This window comes from Heteronotia binoei, chromosome 6, assembly GCF_032191835.1.
Source record: "Heteronotia binoei isolate CCM8104 ecotype False Entrance Well chromosome 6, APGP_CSIRO_Hbin_v1, whole genome shotgun sequence".
In the NCBI taxonomy this organism is placed as follows: Eukaryota; Metazoa; Chordata; class Lepidosauria; order Squamata; family Gekkonidae; genus Heteronotia; species Heteronotia binoei.
Window position 1 is genome coordinate 122,376,519 of NC_083228.1, and position 19,363 is coordinate 122,395,881.

The following is a 19,363-nucleotide window of genomic DNA, read 5'->3' on the forward strand; positions in this document are numbered from 1 at the left end:
TGAAGAATTCACTAGTCCTACGAGGCTCTAATCAGCTGCTGAGGCAGACAGCCGTTGGAACACAGGTAGGATACTTTTCTGTTGTTATATATCCAACCATGTGGAGTTTCATCTATTGTTCTCCATTTTCACTAGAATAATGTGGGTGTAACTGAAAGCTTTTTTTTAAGGCCAGTAATACAGTGTTTTCCTTAACAACCATTAAGAACGTTACAAAGAGTAAACTTTAGAGAAAGAATTAACACTGAAAAGTCTCAGAGGAAATTTCATGCAAGTGTTCTGGGAAGTGATGTTGGGTTTGCATTTCGGGAAATCAAATCCTTATGAGGTCTGCTAAACAATTAGAGTGCTACTGATGAAATATGATATGAACTTTTGTGTATACCTACTGAGTTTTTACTATTGCATGGAGGCTACTCTGTAAAAGGTTATTTCTATAATTCTTTTAAAGTAAAGGAATAATGTAAAGCAACTCCCACCACAACCACATGCAGAAATTTAACAGTACTCTGGTAATTATGTATATCCCATACTCAGGACAAGGTGTAGTACAGATCTTTGGGGGTTTTAACACAGGAAAACTGGTATGCTCAGAGGTTGACTCACCACCCCCGCCCCCAATATGCAAGTAAACTTTGGCCATGATTTGTCCAAGAATATGATTAAATGGTTATGTAGATCTGCCACGCATCCACAACCCCCCAAATTGGCAATAGGCTGTAAATGCCAGCTCAGAATCCTTGAGGGTCTTAATTTTCTGGCATGATGGACACCCCACAGAGTAACCTGAATATGGGAGCTAAAACTGTGATGAAGTTAAGAATTAGTTCATGCAGATGGAATTGCCAAATCTGTAGATGTGCATAGGTGATGAAAAGCAATCAGGTTAATTTAGAGTGGAAGGGCAAAGCAGGCAGAGTGAGGGAAAGCATATGAGGTTGGAATTTGCCCTCATTGGGAATAATCCTTTAGTTTTTTTTCTTTTAAATCACTGGGATACAATCCAAAGAAATTAAACTGAGCCTAAGAGCTACTACTGAGACTCATGTGCAAAAACAGGCAATTCAGTACCATCACTAGAATGGTATTTAAACTCTGACTCACATCTACATTAAAACGAGCTGGAGTATTGGGCCAGACAGTGTCTTCGCTCATAACTACTTTGTCATACATACATGTCCTCTTTACTTATATTTACATCTCACACTTTCGAAGGTAGATAACAATGGGTAGCTGTGTTTGTCTGTAGCAGTAGAAAAGAGTCCAGTAGCAACTTAAAGACTAACAAAATTGGCGGCAAGGAATGAGCTTTCATGAGTCACTGCTCACTTCTTTCCGCTGTATCTGAAGAAGGAAGCAGTGACTCACAAAAGCTCATACCCTGCCGCCAATTTTGTTTTCATCCATGAGCCAAAGTCCCATATTTAAATACAGATGGGCACAAGGTGATGGTGCCGTGCTCCCCCTGACTTTCTTTCTTAACTAACCTCCAGCTTGGCATATAGAAGATGCCCATCCTGTAGGACACTAAATTCTTCCAAATAAAGGCATTTAAAAAAAAAAAACAGGCAGGCAGATTGGGTGCATACTACACCTATAGCCACATGGGAAGGAGGGGATGCTGATGCTTACAGTCCACATGGCAGACTGGAGGGGGAGGGAAGCCAAGTAGAGTTCATATCAAAAGATAAATTGCCCAGGATAGCTATGCTAGGTCTTGCATAACACCCAGTCCCTCAGTTTCCTCAAGTCTACTTCCAGTCAACCGGCAGTCTAGGAAGCTGGTGTCTAGATGCAACCCACCAAAGACTAATTAATCCAGACTCTAATCTACAACATCTAACAAATGTAGTCACGTGTCCACATAATTAATATCTATAATGAAGACAGTGATCAAGGAATGTTTTAGTTCTTTGCTCACTGATGTCATTATTGCTTAAGCCAGAGCTGGGGGGTTTTATTTGGGAAAGAAGTTCGCCTGAATTTTTTTTTATTTCTAGAGCTATTACTATGTCTGTGGTGAATGCCAGTGGGTTACAGAGTCTGATGTCATGTTGCCACCATGCAATCTCACGCCACAACATCATCAATACAGTGTAACTCTGAGCATATTAAAGTTAAAGGCCGGTATCTGAAAGCCAATTCTTTCTTTAGATTTTGTACCCTGGTATTCAAGTATACTGGAATACAAGATACAAAGCTGAGAACAGGTCCCAGAACAAGGCACCACAAGAGAAGCTAACAAGCAAAATAATGTGCTTATCTTGGTTAGCTGTGCTCACTCAAGTACTAGAGTCCACCGTTAACACATCTTGTGCATTAATTTCCTGTGCATCTCCCAATCCCTTCTAGCAGCTCCCAGAATATCCGTTGTGAAGGTGCTGTACTTATCTGTAGGGCAGGAAAGAAGACCAAAATGGTCAAGTGCAACTGCTTGCTCTAAGACAGAATGCTCCATGCGATGAAATACATTTACATGATGTTCTAGCTCCCCACTTACAGTTTAACCACTGTACTGAATAAAAGGGTGATTTTATCTTTATCATGGGAGATAATACTTGGAGGCACACTGAATAGATGAAAGGCGAGCTAATACTGGTCCTCCAATGTCTTGGACATCTTACTGTTGTAGAAATCACTTCTGAGTGACTTAAGGTTTCATATACTGCATTTCCAGCAAACTGTGGCCATGCATAGGAGCCCACTACATATTAAAAGAGGCTGTGAAGTCAAGAGAAGATGAAGGAATCGCTTTCTGTGTCCCTTTCAGATGCAAGGAGGAAGGAACATCTTCCTTCCTTCATACAACTTAAGACCCAGCTGCCTTTGTGATCTGACCCCAATGTGTGGCAGCCTGGAGGCGGTAGTAGATGGTGTATGAGAGAAGAGCCTCTCAGCAGCCTGGTGGTACTACGCTGGTGTGGAAGTACACCAACTACCACTGAGCATCAGGAAAATGCTTGTTCAATTGATAGGCCCTACACAAGCGTATTACCAACACTTAACCTGCCATGGCAGACAGCTCTTTTCAGAGTAGACTCATTTGTGCTTTTCTTATTTCCTTTAGGGTTGTAAAGCCCTGATATACTCGATAAGAAAAATACTATAACCTTTATCAGGAAATCACTGTCAACTTTTACACTGTGCAGGCAGTGAACTGGGAGTATTTGGTGAAATTTATATAAATGCTTACCACCCTAATCTAACTATCAAATTGTGCCCTACTTATAATTACTGGAAAGCTGTTCCAGTTTCCAGAATAGGTATTTCCTTTGGAAAACAGATTTACCGTAATGCATAAGGTGGTAAAATCAAACTATTTTAAAATGGTTTACAGCCCAAATTCAGTGCATTTCATGGGATCTGCTCCCAAGAAAGTGTGCGGAGGATTTCAGACTTAAACATACATATTAAACATATGAAGCTGCCTTATACTGAATCAGACCCTCGGTCCATCAAAGTCAGTATTGTCTACTCAGACTGCCAGCAGCTCCCCAGGGTCTCAAGCTGAGGTTTTTCATGCCTATTTGTCTAGACCATTTTTAGTTGGAGATGCGGGGGATTGAACCTGGGACCTTCTGCTTGCCAAGCAGATGCTCTACCACTGAGCCACCGTCCCTCCTTGACTTAGTCTCTTTGAAGTGAACAGGACTATACTGGCCCAACCCTTTTTCCATTTACATGTGATACAAACTGACCCAAATGATTCAAGTTCCAAAGACTCACCTAAAACATACCAAATTCCAAATCCCTCAAAGTTGTGCTTTGGCTAAAGCTACCTTCAGGAATATCTTTATCAGCTGCTCAAAAACACATTCTAGGCCAAAAAGACCCCATTCACACGACTGGGTGGCAGCTTTGGCCACATTACATTCCACAGCGTATTTGCAGGTTCCTGCAATATGCAGACACTGAACACAGTAAAAGTGAGAAACTGGATTATAACAATACCTTATAATACTTTTTTTTAAAAAAAGCTTACACACATACTTCATCCCTAAATGTTTGGTGGCTTTCCTTAACTCTGTAAGGAACTGGATTACTTTGAGCTTCTGACAACCTGTCAACAATTAATCTATTAACAGTTAACTATTACAGGTAGAAACACCTTTCTGAAAGTGTTCCAAAATTCCAGACCAGCATGCAAGTCTAAGTGCTTTTACTAATTCTAAACTATCTTTAATTAAACAACGAAGGTCCTAATGCACAAAAAAGCCTTTGTTTTAAAAATGGTAAATCAAAACTTTTTTGGGGGGGGGATTTTTGTTCTCTGGTCTCCACTAAAACAAAAAGATAGAAGGGTAATTGTATTTTACATTATACAGTGACTAAACATTTACCAATCTTCTAATAAATCATGAACAAAAGCAAAACTTTGATCCATATTATTGATGATATGATTCACATTCAGTTACATGATGATCACAATCTAGGGGGTATTTCTTCTGTACAAGTTCCACTGCAATTAAATGCAATTTCATAGTCTTGTTCATGGCAGTGGGATTTTCAGATCCTGATGAACTGGGACTGATGTCATTTAACTGGGTTAACACATTGGAGTCCAGAATGTATGATGCAATATGTGGAACTGGTGTAATAGACAGTCTTAATACTTTGGTGGTGTTTGGTTGGGGAGTCCCTGCTATAAGGTAAGTAACTTGCTCGTCTTATAATGCCAGGCTAGGAGGAAGAAAGTCAGAGCTCAAATCACTGCAGTTTCAAAAAGTGCTCATTCAAAATATGGCAGGAAGCACAATGGCCCTAGCAGCATCCAGCAGAATATCTGCGGGGGGGGGGGGGGGGAGCAAGGAAGAGGGGAGACAAGAGAACTGCAGGAAGAGAAGAAATTTCTGCAGATTCAGTTTGCCTCTTAGGGCCATTTGAGAAATCAAAGCTGGACAACAGCACATGGAGAACAATAGGTTTCCTAAGCTGGTGAGTGGACAGGTGGACAGTTGGTCTGTGTCACATAGCAGCAAGAAAAAAACTAGAAGGATAACAACATAATGCCCTCTTCAGTGCATAGCAAGCAAACAGAGAACATAACAGGTGTGCTTTTTGTACTCTCTGGGAAGGGTATCATGCCACTCTAGTTCTCAGCAGCTTTATCAATATGTGCGTTGACTTATCATACAATCTTATTTATCAAGGAAGTCTTTTCCCACCCCACCCTACCCCAAAAGCGTTAATACATGGGAGTTCTGCTTTACACTGACATGAAAAAGTATGAAGTTCAGATGAACAAAGCTGTTGATAATGGAAGGCTTGCTGCATTTGCAAAAACATCTTGCATGTTTTGCAGAAAGCTTCCTCACTTGAAGGAAATACTATAATGGTTGGTGAACTGTAGGGTTATGAGAGAAGAGGCAGTCAGTTACAAGAGCCCTTCAAATTGTACACTCAAGATTAATTGAAACTCAAAGAGCACAATTAAATGCATAGCATTTTACCATAATCAATGCTTCCACAGACTCTGTGGACTCTTCTGTTAATCCGTATTCTTAAAAAGCTTTCTACAAAGGAAAAAAAAAGTGTATAGAAACACAATTTAAAACTGTAATCAAGGTTGTATATTTTAAAAAAAGCTTAAATCTTGTATGGTAAATAATTGCCTTTTTGGAATAAGCATCACCCACATGTTACAAACGCTTCACAGAGCTTTTCACTGACTCTACCTCACTCTGCATTTGACTACACCAGTCTGCCAGCACAGCTTATGCTTCCTGATAAGCTGGATAATTACTGGAAGGTTTGCTAAGATTATATTAAATATGCTCCTCCAATAGTCCTCATGTGGAAAAAGATGCTTAGCAACAGTAATAATCACATCAATGGTTAAGATGTTGACTTATTACTTTACAAGTTTGTCATCCGGTGGACACCGTTGTTTAAACCTCAGCTCTCCACTAGGATTCCTTCAAGGAGTTTATCCGTGCACAAATTTTTAGTGCAGGTCCTAGCTTAATATTCATTGCACTCATGAGATGATCCTCTTTTAATAACAGAAGAGCCTGCCCATCGATTTCCTGGGCTCGAAATTCATCAGCAATATCCTGACAACCTGCAAAGGAAGAGACGAATATTAAAAGCAGGCCGTGCCTGTCATGAAATTAAGACTCATTTCGCTGAAAGATCTTCCTATGAAGAAAAGAACATCAAGTTCCTCTGAATTTTAGCTACATTTTAAATAGCCAGTGTTGTGTAGCGGTTAGAGGAAACACACACAAAAGAGCTCGTTTCATACCAGGCAAAGAACGTATAAAGGCCCAAACATCTTCAACAGTCCACAGGGATGGGTCAGATTGCACTGCTGGTAACAGATCCATGTTGTCTGTCTTCTTCCTAATTCTCAGTTCTCTAAGTTCACGCTCTCTTTCCCTCTCGCTTTGCCTTCGCAGGCGAGTGGTCATGGCAACTGGCACACTGTCCTCCTGAGAAGCCAAGTCTTCTTCTGCAGATGGATAAGTAATTGGAAGCTGGAAAATGCAGTACAGATAAACCAGAGTATAACCATTTTTCTTTATAACTCTTAGAAAAAGATAAGATTCAGGTGGGTAGCTGTGTTGGTCTGAAGCAGCAGCACAAAGTTTGAACCAAGTGGCACTTTTAAGACCAAGCTCATACTTTGAATAAAACTTTGTTGGTCTTAAAGGTGCCACTGGACTCAAACTTGGTTCTTAGAAAGAGTTCACTGTGGCATTTATGTAACATTCCACGGACCTGTCTATGGAAGTGTTCTCTTGAACCTCCGTCAGAGCCACTGGGCCGACGCCCACGTCGTCCCAGGCTTTGGCTATCTGGGCTCCGGCTCCAACGACTGCTCTTGTCTGATGTGTATAATGCAAATTTCTTACTGCAGCTGACATTGTACCTAGAGTTAAAAAAAAAGGCTGTATAACAACAGTAGATTATAGAAGATCTCCAGCACAATGGGAATGCAAGAATACATAATTTCCAAACTATTTTGGATTAAATGAATACATCTACACATAATTTGAAAGACTGCCATCCAGTTCAAAATATGCTACTTTAGCCTGCAGGCCTTGAGCAGTGCCACACTAGTTATCACAAAAGATATTTAGATATCATCAGCATAGTCACAAAGTCTCAGGAGGTAGAAAAACTGGAGAGCTGTCACTGATAGACTGCAATGAAAAACAACCAGAAGTTTATGGTGACAAAGGGGACAAAAAGGTTTTTCAAACTAGCACTATAGTCAAAAGCCTTGATCCATTTTTGAGTATAGTGCTGGTTCGAAAAACTTTCTTGGAGACTTTTTGTCTCCTTTGATTGTGGTAAGTTTCCTGCAGTTCTGGAACGCAGTTGAGACAGCCTGTTAATTGACACTTTCACGTCTTCTATTATCGTGATTATGGAGCACCCCATGCTAGAAGAATAATCGAAGCAGGACTGGTCAAGTTGACTTCCTGTACATCGGGACTCCTCCTTTCAAGTGTTTTGCGTCCAGCATTTTGTGTATTGCTGCTCTACTGTATATGATTATAATACACCTTAGTTATTTGGTCACTATAACCTTCTGGCTGTTTTTCATTGTAGTCACAATGTCAGAGTAAATAGACTTTAACTCAGGGGTGTCAAACTCATTTGTTATGAGAGCCAGATCTGACATTAATGAGATCTTGTTGGGCCGGGCCATGTGTGTGCCTATTTAAGATTAAGTAGCAGAGATATAAACTTTATGAAGGACACAGACAAACACAATTTTTTTTTAAAAAAACCACCTTAAAATAAACCTGCGCATCTGAGAGACCCTGGCAAAGCAAACTCTGCCTCCCCCCCTTCCTCCCCAAGAGAGGAGCCTCAGCCAATAGAGAAAATAGAGGCTTTGCTCTGTAGCTGCTGTGCTATTGAGCAAACCTGGCAAGGCAAGCTGTGATAACGAAGGAAGCAGATGACAGTGAGTTGCTCAGGGGCCCTTTGGAGGCCTAATCCGGCCCTTGGGCCACATGTTTGACACCACAACTTTAACGGATCAATCAGTGGATTTATCAAGTACATTCATATTGTGATTCTTCAAAGAAGGTACTTTTTAGTGGCTCTTGAATGAAGATGACAGTATTGTTTGAATATAGCTTAAAATTCTAAAAATGCTACCAATGACTAGACGCAGGACCCAAAGACCTGTGGAATTGGTTCCCATGAACCCTAGTTTTTGCGAGATCCTAATGAGGACTGGGGTTTGCTTTTTTGTTTGGGGTTTATATTTCCAGATTTGCTTCAAGCAAGGATGCTACAGGGGGCCTGATGGAACAGTGTGGGAGAATGGGGTCACTGGGGAAACCACCCCAACCCTAGAGGGAAACTCACCAGTGAGATGGGAGGCTGAATTTGCAAAACAGCCTAAGGGTTAATCCAGCCTCTGGAATAGAGACAAAGCGAACAAGCATCCAGGTAATCAAGCAGACCAAGGCCGGCAAGGAGTCTTAGGTGGGAAGAGGAACCTCACTGCCCTCTGCAAGGATGAGGGGAGGCTATCTTGCAATCTCCACCTATGGGGCAGTGCTAGCAGACAGAAGAGGCATATCATGGGGCAAGAGGAGAGGCTAGCAAAAGGAAGCCAAGCAGGCTATTAACTATATCCTGAGTTGGTCTATGAACTCCGTGTTGTTTCTGCAGCCTCCGTGTTGTTACTACAGCTAACAAGAAGGGTGAGAGCACAGGCAAATGTCCACAAACACACACACAGTCTCTGATGACCATCGCTGCTCAAAAACACAAACAGTCCACTCTGTAAGGTAGTATCCTTGGATAACCACTGACTTGTACCCTATTTTAATTTTCTGCTGATAGAAGAATGCTTCTCTCTCCAAAAAAAGAACTATTTCACCAATTTCCCCCTTTGTGACACCCCCACGTCACCATCTGTGTAAAGGCCTTGTGACCCCCAAGAGCCATATGTTGATGGGCTTGGCAGGCTGCAGCAGAAGGAGACAGGGAAGTCCTGTTCCATGAATGTAATGATGTTCAGTTTACCAAAAGGCACTCTCACCATATCTAGATTTTTTTAAACTCTTCCTTGATACAGGTTTATGTTTGTAAGACTAAATTCTATCGCTTCCCAAGCAATGCAAGGTTGAATGAAAGGACCCATACTCTGGCAGACTTTGTGACTGTGCTGATGATATCAAAATGTCTTTGTGATATCTAGTGTAACACTGCCCAAGGCCTGCAGGCTAAATGAGCAGTATATCATTGAAGATGCTGACAGTTCATTGGATATAATTCAGGATATCCAGCACTTCAATTGCTCAATCATGCAGGTTAAAGATTAGAAGAAGCCTTTGGCTATAATAACCAGCAAAATAGTATTCAGCTATTAGGAACCAGGTTTTGGAGATTCCATCAAAGAAATACATGCAGTCAATTATTTGGTTGATTGTATGTTAACCACGACACTAAAACACTATTTGAACTATCTGCCTCAGGCAGTAAATTGTCTCATGTTGTCTCTAGTACAACCCCATTCAAAGAAGAAGCACTTAGCAATAGATTAAAGAATTACTGAATACCTTTTGGCGCAGGACATAGTGCAGAAGCGTTTCGACCGCAGAAACTTATTTGCATACCCCATTTTCCCACAAAACTCGCACTTAAGGAGATCACTTTCCATTTCATCTAGTCCCTCTAAAGAAAAGAGAAATTAAGTCAGTCTCGTTTATGATAATATTAAGTTCAAGAGCCCTCTTCCCCAAAGAAGAAAAATTTTGAGTGACATTGTTCTGAACTCCACATTCAGGGTTGCGGACGCCCAGAATTTTAAATAAACCAAAATGCTATACTAAATTATTCACATTCTATAACCCAAAAGCTGGATTTATATCGTATAGTACAAGCAAATACTTGCCTAAGTAGACATAGTTTACCAAACATACAGATCTGCTGCCATGTGTCAGACCACTGATCCATTTAGTCTAGAACTGACTACTCCAAATGGCAAGAATGGAGCCTTTTCCTACACAAGACCATTTAACTGGACATGGACAGCTGCATATTGCTGTTTATCTTCAACATACAAAGCATGTACTCTACCCAAAAATACGGAGAGGAAAATTTTCCAGTGGTTTATTTTTCCATTAAAGTCTTACATTTCTCATAACTTTTTCATAAAATTAATAACGAATTGATGCTATTGCCAACACAATGAGCCGATTGAGCCAATTTTTCTATTGGCGAGAAAAGGAAAAAGGGGTCTCCCTTTGGCCAGTGACAAGCCATGCTGGTGATGAGATCTCCATGGATGAAAGCCATGCCAAATGGGGAGTGGAATTGGGCAAGACTGAGCAAGAAAGCTGGCTGGATCCAACCCAATATTAGACAAGCTTGGCAGTTTCAAAATTATAACTAATGTTTTTCAGGGGATCATTTATAGGAATTGTGTGAGAAAGTAAATGTATGGTTTATTGATTTGTAAATAAGAATGTAGAGGAAATAAAACCACAAATACATACACTCATCCAAATTTCAAAAATCAAGTTATGAATTCGCCTTATTGGCTCTGCATGTCAAATCAAAACCAAAAGTAATATTTATGTATCTCCTCTCACATGACAAAAGGGATACAATAATCACCAATCTGATACGGAATTAACAAATCATGCAAGTAATGCTAGGGAGTGTAACAGAGAAGCCGAGTTGTTCCATTGACCTCTGTGGAAGACGGCTAATTTCTGTTGAAACAGATGAATGGGCAACCACATCCATGGTCCATCATGCACGTTCTTTGGGTGTACTAAAATTAGATCGACAACAGTTTTCAGTGCTGTTTTTTTCTTGAAAGTATACAGTGGAAGGGAAGGACAAAAAGGAATTATTCCAATAAAAAATTCCATATAAAGCATTGCATTTGTTAGATTATAACATTTAAATCACACTTGATTCATTTTTCCCCTAATCAAATTTTTCAGTTCAAGAATTTCTTGCTTAGGGGATTTAAAAATTCACACAGGGTGCTTTCAACATTTTGGTTACTAGATATAAGTTAAACTCTGCAAAATTAAAAAAAAAACTCTGAAGCTTTTAAAACTCTTTGAAACATGTTTTTTAAACCACTGGTGTAGAGGAAGTACAGTGTTTATCTTCCAGTGCATGTTATATGAAAATTTGTTCATTTCCCCTTTCTAAAATGCAAAAATTAATGCCACATGGTGGGACAAGCAGCTTGCTTATTAATGCTTTAATTCCAAGTATGCATTTTCCTACCAGTTAACAAACACATGGTTTTGCTTCTTCTTTTTTTCTCATGTGGCCTTCTATGAAGACAAAACTGCCAACTGCTGATATTTAAATTAAATTCATTTCAGAGGAAGTGCTGGCTGATGCTTCTGAATAGAACATTTGCAGCACTTGTAGCCAGCTGTCAGTCAACTTTAAGCCAAACAGTAAATAAGAATACAAATGCTTAGACCCCACAGAAAAACAGACAAGCTATTGTTGGAGGCCCACTAAAGAACAAAAGCTATTAAAAGAGAAACAGCCACAAGTAATCCTGCGAGGGGGAGGGGGAATGTTCGCATGCATTAGGGCTACCACAGGAAGAGTCATTATTGGCAATCACTGCAATATATATTGACACAGATGTAAGTGTAAGACTGACATACGCAACAGAGCAATTATCTTGCACAAAACATAAAGAAATGCTAAAAACAAATGGCACTGTATTTTCTCCTGACATTTCAAGTTTTAGGAGCCGCATCACCCTCATTACATCAGACAGACTAAACACAGATTCAATAAACACAGCAATAAAGCACCAGTGGTGACCAGCAGCTGATCCTGGAAGAATAAGGAATTATCACATTTTCCATCTGCACTGAATACTCATGCTTTCTGAACAACTTCAGGGGTCTGTAAGCCTGCGATCCCTTTAAACTTTGAACAAAAAAAGAGTCAATTTCATCTCTCTGAGGACTTTTACAAAACAAAGGTCCAGAAGAGAGGCTACACCAGTGCGCACAATAAGAAAAACTGGTGCAGTGGGGAAAATATTTTATTAGACTTGACAACCCCTATGTGATTTGCTTATGCTTTGTTAGGGTTCCCCCAGCATCTTTTTGCAGCTCCAGCATCTGCACATAACAGATTCTCTCTATGATGACATTTGAGAAACTCCAACTGGAGCTTAACTTCTTAGGAAATAGCCTCTCTTAGTACAAAAATGGGGGGCAGATGCAGATTTTGGAACACTGAACATACATACTGAATATGATCCTTGGTCCATCAAAGTCAGTATTGTCTACTGAAATCAGACCATCAATGGCTCTCCAGGATCTCAGGTACACGACTTTCACACCTACTGAGCCCATTCACGGGAAGGGCAGGATAAAAGTCTAAATAAATACATACATACATACTTGGTACTTTTTATCTGAACATGTAGGGGATTAAGCCTATGGCCTTCTGCATGCCAAGCAGAGGCTCTTCTTCTGAGCCCCTCCCTCATACTCAGAACACCCAAGGGATGGAAAACTAAGATAATTGCAAAGGTATATGTTAAAATCACACAAACCTTCAGTAATCATGTCCTCCACCTCAGTATCTGAGGAATTATCAGCATGCTTTGCATTGTTCTGCAGTTCTGGCTCAACACAAGTAACATTCATCACCTGGCCCTCCACCAGGAGTCTTTTTTTTGCAGGCTGTTCGATCAGAAGAGACGAGCAACTTACCTGTTACAACAGAAAGAGAAAATCATGACACAAGAAAATGATGGGCACTGCTTAAGAATAGTCTAGAAGTTTAGCTAGTGTAGGCCTGAAGATGCGTTCATTATTATTCACTGTTAAAAAGTTTATACCAGGATAGGTGCATACCCCAATCACGAAGAAAGGCATTGATTGCAGGCTGTTTTGGATCCTGCAACCCAAATTAGACCCAATGGGGGGAAAAAGATGAGATGAGCATGGTGGAATGAGAAGAGGAAGGGGCAAAGAAATCTGGTTTTCATTTGAAAAGCATCTTTCCTCATTTTGGATTTCCATTTGTGGCTTTTAAATGTTATGGGAAGATTTCCACACAAAGTGTGGCCACTATTGGTCCAGCAGGAGGCAGACCTTGGGCTGGCCTAGCTTGTTTAGTCTGGACTTCTTTGGCCTTTAAATCTTATGAGCTTCTTTTCCCCAATGATTTAATTATTGTAACTAGACTCATACTAGTTTCTTTAATCACCCGTTTATATGCCTCCATCAAATTTTACAGGTATGTAAAAAAAACCCCCAACAACCAGGCACACAAGGTGTCAAATCTGCACTGAATAAGATGAAGGCCTGACTCTCTTTCAAGCTCAGAAGATGGCCTGCACATGAGTTGCATCTGACAGCTAACTTTAACAGCACTGTGCTCCTAGCAACAGGCTTGCTCAGTTAGTCCCAGCATATTCAGGAAGAGGGCCAAGCTTCCTTTGGGAAAGCCCATCTATCAGTGTGGCAACAAGTGAAGCATAACCATGTGACTGGAAACCAAGGAATAGCAGAACAGATTCCATGTGTCCAATGAGACTCTGAGACTGTGTTTCTTAAACAGCTCACCCTCTATCCAAGACCAGGCCTCTTGAAACTGAAGGTGTCTCCAAAAGCAGCTTGTGACACAGCATGAGAAACTGCTGTTCAAAGAACAAAGTCAAAGATCTCACTAGGTGTGCGCAAGTCCTTGAGTGTGCTCAAAGAGTGTTTTTTGGATCCTGGCCATCATCCTATTCCCATGTTACCATATCCCTTCCCTCCTCTCTGGGGTAGAATGAATACATGTTCTTCTCTCATCAAAGTCGATGGCATGCAAGTAAAGGAAATCATTTTTAATATTTGGAGGCAACTAATCTAGACATGCTTAGAAAGCTGCTGCACAAATATTTATGGGGCATGAAAATAACATCAATATATTGCTTTTAAAATGTCTAATTTCATTTTTCCCAATTATGGATCTTTTTGCCCCAACAACGTGCATATGTTTTCATCATTAATTCATTTTCAGAACAACAACAAAAAGATGAGTCTTTAAAATACAAAAGTAATTTTACATTTGGCTTAATCAAGAGTAGGGATGGGCACAAATTGAGAAAAATGAAGATTATTTGAGACTCATGAACCTTCAAAAACCTTCCAGTTTACTAAACTGGTTCATTTCACGAGGTTTGTGATGTGGTAGAATGGCCTCCCTGTGGGCTAGCAATGCCAAACTCTCAACGAGTTTGTTTCTACCAAAGGGAAATTGCCCCCTCCCTTTCCTTCTGATCTTGTGATCCTCAACTTCTGGGCCTCCTGGGGTCTGCATTTTTGGCCTTGCCTCATCTGGTGCCCTCTGTCTGCTCCATAAGCTGGTTTTCCAGAACTCTTGCCGCTTCTATCAAAAGGAGATCACCCCCCTTTTCCTTCCAGTCTCATGATCCTAGACTTCCAGGCCTCCTGGGGTCCCCCCTTTTTGACCTGGCCTCATCTGCTGGCCTCCCTCTGACTGCCCCATGGGCTGGTTTCCTGAAGTTCCCACAGCCTCTGTACAAAGGAGATCACCTTTCCCTTTCTCTCCCAAGCCTCGGATCTCCACCTCCTCTCTCTCCTGCACTGCTGGTGGCACACACCCCTCCTCTCCCTCAATGCCTTCCACCACCAATCTGGGCTTTTACACCCCTGGGTTTCACAAGGGCCACTTGTGTTTGGTGTTTGGAGATCAGCACCAGTGTGTCTGCTGCACAAACTGCCAACACAAACCACACCTCTGTAAAAACCATGGAGGTTTGTGGGAGGTTCACTGCAGCTGCGATCATGTGACCCTTGGCTCACACACCGGGTGATTTTCATGATGAATTCAGGTTCATGCCCATCCCTAATCAAGAGATAGTATGAATTTTTTTAAAAAATTAAAAGAGAGATTTATTTTTTTAGAAAGCTAAATTGGTTCGAGACCAGCTCAGGGAGAATCTAATGCCCTTTTCAACCAAGCAGAATCAAACTTGTCTGGTCTACATGGCTGTTTTGTGATTGCCAAAGAGATAAACCAATTGGTCCTACCTTGTGGCTGTTTGCTGTCAAAACATCAAAAAGATGTAGATTAAAACAGCCCATAACCTCCAAAACATTCACTAATCTAATCCATTCACTGTATAGTTCAGAGATGCCTCTGCATTTGCCATCACAATCCCTCCATTCGACTCTGAGTGCCCGATCAGTGGTACCTTCCTGCGCACCAATGAACACTCATGTCAAGGAGCTGTTCTCTGTGGCTAACCCATAACTGGGTAATTTCCTTCCTTGGAAATCTGCCCAAGCTATCTCTGAATATCGTTCAGGAGTGTAGCCAGTGTGTTTGTCTGGACTAACTTCTGGCAAGTGGCCTAACCTATAAGCATATGAAGCTGCCTTATACTGAGTAGATCTATTGAGTCCAGTACCGTATATCCTAATGGGCAGTGGCTCTCTAGAATCCAATAAAGCTACTAACTGATCAGACACTGAACCTTGTACACAGAAAGATTCCTTATACTGAATAAGACCTGGTCAATCAAGGTCCATAATATCCAGTCACACTGGCAGTAGCTCTCCAGGGTCTCAGGCAGAGGTCTTTCACATCAGCTACTAACTGGAGATGCTGGGGACTGGTATATTTTCCATATACCAAGCAGATGCTCTTATCACTAAGCTGCAGTCCCTCCCTTTCTGCATGCGTGGGTCCTCCACTGCATTAAAATTGGGCTCCCAAGTTTTCTGGGTGGGGAGAGAGAACCCTTCTAAACAAGTAAGCAACAGTACTGCCAGCTTCAGTGAGTCAATTTCCCTTCAATTGTCTGATGGACAGCAATTACTAATAACAAGCTCAGTTTGTTGTCAAGTTATTCAGAGTAAAAAGCTTCAGTTAAGCAATAGCCCCGAACAACCACAACATATTGCCTTTTGGATTAAAAAAAAAGAAAAAAGGTCACAGAAAAGTTGCTGAATGTTTCGCTTCACACTTACAGGAAATGGTTCTAACCCCTCTTGGATCACAAAGCCCTCAATAACATGGGTCAGGATTTGTGGCTTAACGATAGCTTGTGGAGGTTTGTTTTCTATGCTAGGGTTCCTATTAGCCATTGATGCGCTGTGACTCCTTGTGGCGACTGCTGGAAGCAAAAGAGGTGGTGGTGGAATAGAGGCATGTGAAGGGTCTGATGGTGATTTAATTACAGAAGCGCTGACTGATGAGGCCACTGAAGAATGTCCCTCTTGTTCTGGAAGAAAAGTAATGTTTTTAAATATATATAGAACTCAAGTGCCATCGTCTTCATAGTTACAGAAAGCATTACCTGCATTTGTGGGCCTTGCCACTATTGAGAACTCTTCCTAATACTGGTTTCATCAATTGAGGGGCAGTCAAGGTAACTGAGGCCATCCTGATGCTTAGCTAAGAGCCCTGCAGCATCACATATGCAGACTGGAAAAACTGCACTGCACAGCCTTAACCTGCATAATGCAAAGCCTTAAAAATAACGTAACACAGTTGCAATCTGCACAATGTAATTTAGGAGCTTAATTAATGCACCTGTTACACTGGCATCTAATATACTTGTGGGTGAAGGTATAGTATGCAAGGCCCAGCATATATGGTCATCTGTTTTCTTGCCTAAAGCAGTTCTTCTAGAGTAAGCACAGTCATAATTCAGGGATGGTTCACGCTCATTTCTTTGCTCCTTGTTTTAATAACCAGCCAGATGTTCTAATGTATACAGCCCAACTGAGAACCCAGTGACAAGTTCCTTTTCTTCCTACCTTTCTCTGTATCCCACTACTGGGTCAGTTCGATGGTCCATCTAGGCCAGCAGGAATAAGAAGAATGCTCCATTGCTACCTGTTCCCTGCCAACTTATGCCTGCCTGCAATTCAGGGAGAACCTAAAAGCAACCACATGTGCTCCACATTTGCCAACAGCATTTGATATTCTTGTCCTTTTGTTAATTTGTATGGTTGTTCTGGCATTACGATCACTTGATTTCATTTCTAAAACCAACGTCTGAGTCCAGTAGCGCTTTTAAGACCAACACAATTTAATTCTGGGCATAAGTTTTTATGAGCGTGCATGCTTCTTCAGAAAGCTTATACCAAGATTTAAACTTAAAGGTGCCACTGGACTCAAACTTTGTTCTGTTGCTTCAGACAAACATGGCTGCTCACCTGAATTTCTAAAACCACTTTGCGTTTTTAGGAAATTGCATTAAGAAAGGGAAGTGAGTTGTTGCCATCAAGCCCTCAGTATTGTTGGCCTCCCCCTGCTTCAATCTGGATGACAGGCCAGCTTCTGCCTGTCAGTTACCTGAGGCCAAGAAACAACCTCAAAGGTCTGAGGACTAGAAGGGCTAGTAGGCCTGTGCCTAACTGCATCACGCATATTGGAGAAGAACAGGTCTGGGTAATCATGCTACAGATCAAGGCCTCTCAAACAATTAAACAAGGTACATTTAACCACAAAGGATTCTGCCGGCATAAGCGTTCCTGCCAATAAAGCACTATGCCCGCATTAGCATTTCTTGCTAAAAGATTCTCAGTTGGGAGTGATCTGATTTGAAATGCTCTGACTTTCCTGCTGAAAGCCCAGCTTATGGAGATAATCAAGGCTGCCTACAAACATGCCTTCTCTCCACCTAGATACCTGCCCTCTAATCTTTATTTGGAAATAATCCTGGCATCTTGACTGGACCTCCCTCCTCTTCCTCTGCAATCTTGTGGCATACCAGCTAGCTCTCCCTACCCACCTCCTTCTTGCCAAACTAGGGGGAAAATAATATTCAGTGTTTAACTCAGACCCCTTACTTTATAATAAATCTTCCTTCAAAATGAAGTTCTTAGGCACTCCCTCCGGCTTTGTGCGTGCCTTTGGTTACAGAAGCTTCCTGATTGACCCCCATCACCAACTTCTGCTTCTCTACTGACACTGAAATTGTACGGACTCTTCTCCTGCAATAATTTTTGGGATTGTGGGCTGCTTGGATGTTTGTGACCCTGACTTGGGAGCTGGACCTCTGTTTGAAACCTCCAGCAATAAGCCTCTGTGCCGCTCTCTTGCTTGACCTGTTTGGCTGCCTGCTTTGCACCTTGGCTTGACATGGGCACTCCAGTGTCAGGTACCATAGTTGAATGCTTGGCATTATTGTGATTACTTGAATTTGCCAGTTCTCTAGTTGACAAGTCCCCAACATATTTGAGCCTCGGGCACCTATGGAATTTTGAAAAGGGGTGGGGGTGCCACCCAAAATGGCTGCCACAGGACTCAGAGCCAAACACAATACCTCCTTCATTATTTTGCAGAAAGGGAATTAAAAGAAACAAAAGAAATCTCAAGGGGAGGAAAGGAAAAAGAGATGGGGCAATTAAAAGTATAAGGGAACTAAAAGCATGAATGCCTACGAACCTCCAGTCCTCCAGTGGCAGCTGCTACTATTAAATTCATGCAAAACCCTTTCATTTGAATGATGGTATCCAATAGCCAGCCCTGCCTTAAAAGACCCTGCCCCCTTTCTGGAAGACTCGACTGGCGCCAGGGTGCCAATGGGCACCACTTTGAGGAGCCTTGCTTTACCTCATTGCTACTCTTGTTAATACACATTTCACCACTTTGTCAGTAGATCACATTATAAGCCATTTGTGTGTGTCACTGCTCAGACTAGAGTGCTCTTTAAAATGGGAGTAGAACCCATTAGTAGAACCCAGTAGTTGCTCTTTGGAGTGAACAGCTGTGTTACAGAGGTTTTCTTCTTTATGGTTGAGCTATCTTGGTGTGCATTTGAGCTGAACTGGAAAGGAGGCAACATTTACACAGACACACTATATGATTCACACACAGTAACATGCATTGACAGTGGGTACCAGAATGTATTTCACATGTTGATAAGTTTGTCACGAAACCATTTCACTATTTAATTTGGAGCTCATTCAATTACATCTTAAAATGTATTAAATGTAATATTAGTAATCAACCAAATGGATCTATAGCCCAAGTTGGGGATTGAAATGCAATGTAGGGTGTGAGGGTTAAAATATGAAGCAATGAGAATTGAATTGCACCTACAACTGTGATGTACTGTCAACACAGCTGACTAGAGAAGCTTGCAGTCAATTAGAATTTAGAAGTTCTAGAGCAGAAATGTCAAACTCATTTGTTATGAGGGCCAGATCTGATATGTGTCACTTTGTCAGGCTGGGCTATATGTTCCATAAAATGTAACATAAGATATCAGAGATATAAACCTTATAAAGAAGATTTCAGATGCCAAATGGCAACAGCAGGCTTGATTGGATTAGGTGTGATATGCAGAAGGGTAGTAGGCATGGAGATATAAGCACAGGTAATGAGACAGGAAATCTAGTCTCAATTTGGTCCTGGT

The 19,363-nt window shown here is 41.3% G+C and overlaps 2 protein-coding genes across 9 annotated transcripts in view; one reads left to right on the plus strand and one right to left on the minus strand.

Annotated features, from left to right (window-relative positions):
* Nucleotides 1-19,363, plus strand: part of GPR160 (G protein-coupled receptor 160) — a 302,729-nt gene that overhangs the window by 19,465 nt on the left and 263,901 nt on the right. The window lies entirely within an intron of this gene.
* PHC3 (polyhomeotic homolog 3) overlaps nucleotides 5,382-19,363 on the minus strand; it is a 67,136-nt gene continuing 53,154 nt past the window's right edge. For 7 of the 8 annotated variants that reach the window (XM_060242489.1, XM_060242490.1, XM_060242492.1 and 4 more), the window contains 6 exons: nucleotides 15,963-16,216; nucleotides 12,527-12,686; nucleotides 9,531-9,645; nucleotides 6,721-6,871; nucleotides 6,245-6,476; nucleotides 5,382-6,061 (listed from right to left, as the gene is read on the minus strand). In XM_060242489.1, coding sequence (XP_060098472.1) covers nucleotides 5,907-6,061; nucleotides 6,245-6,476; nucleotides 6,721-6,871; nucleotides 9,531-9,645; nucleotides 12,527-12,686; nucleotides 15,963-16,216 — 1,067 coding nt within the window. In that variant the 3' untranslated portion in view covers nucleotides 5,382-5,906. The remainder of the gene's footprint in view (nucleotides 6,062-6,244; nucleotides 6,477-6,720; nucleotides 6,872-9,530; nucleotides 9,646-12,526; nucleotides 12,687-15,962; nucleotides 16,217-19,363) is intronic. The other variant, XR_009555595.1, reaches the window with a different exon arrangement.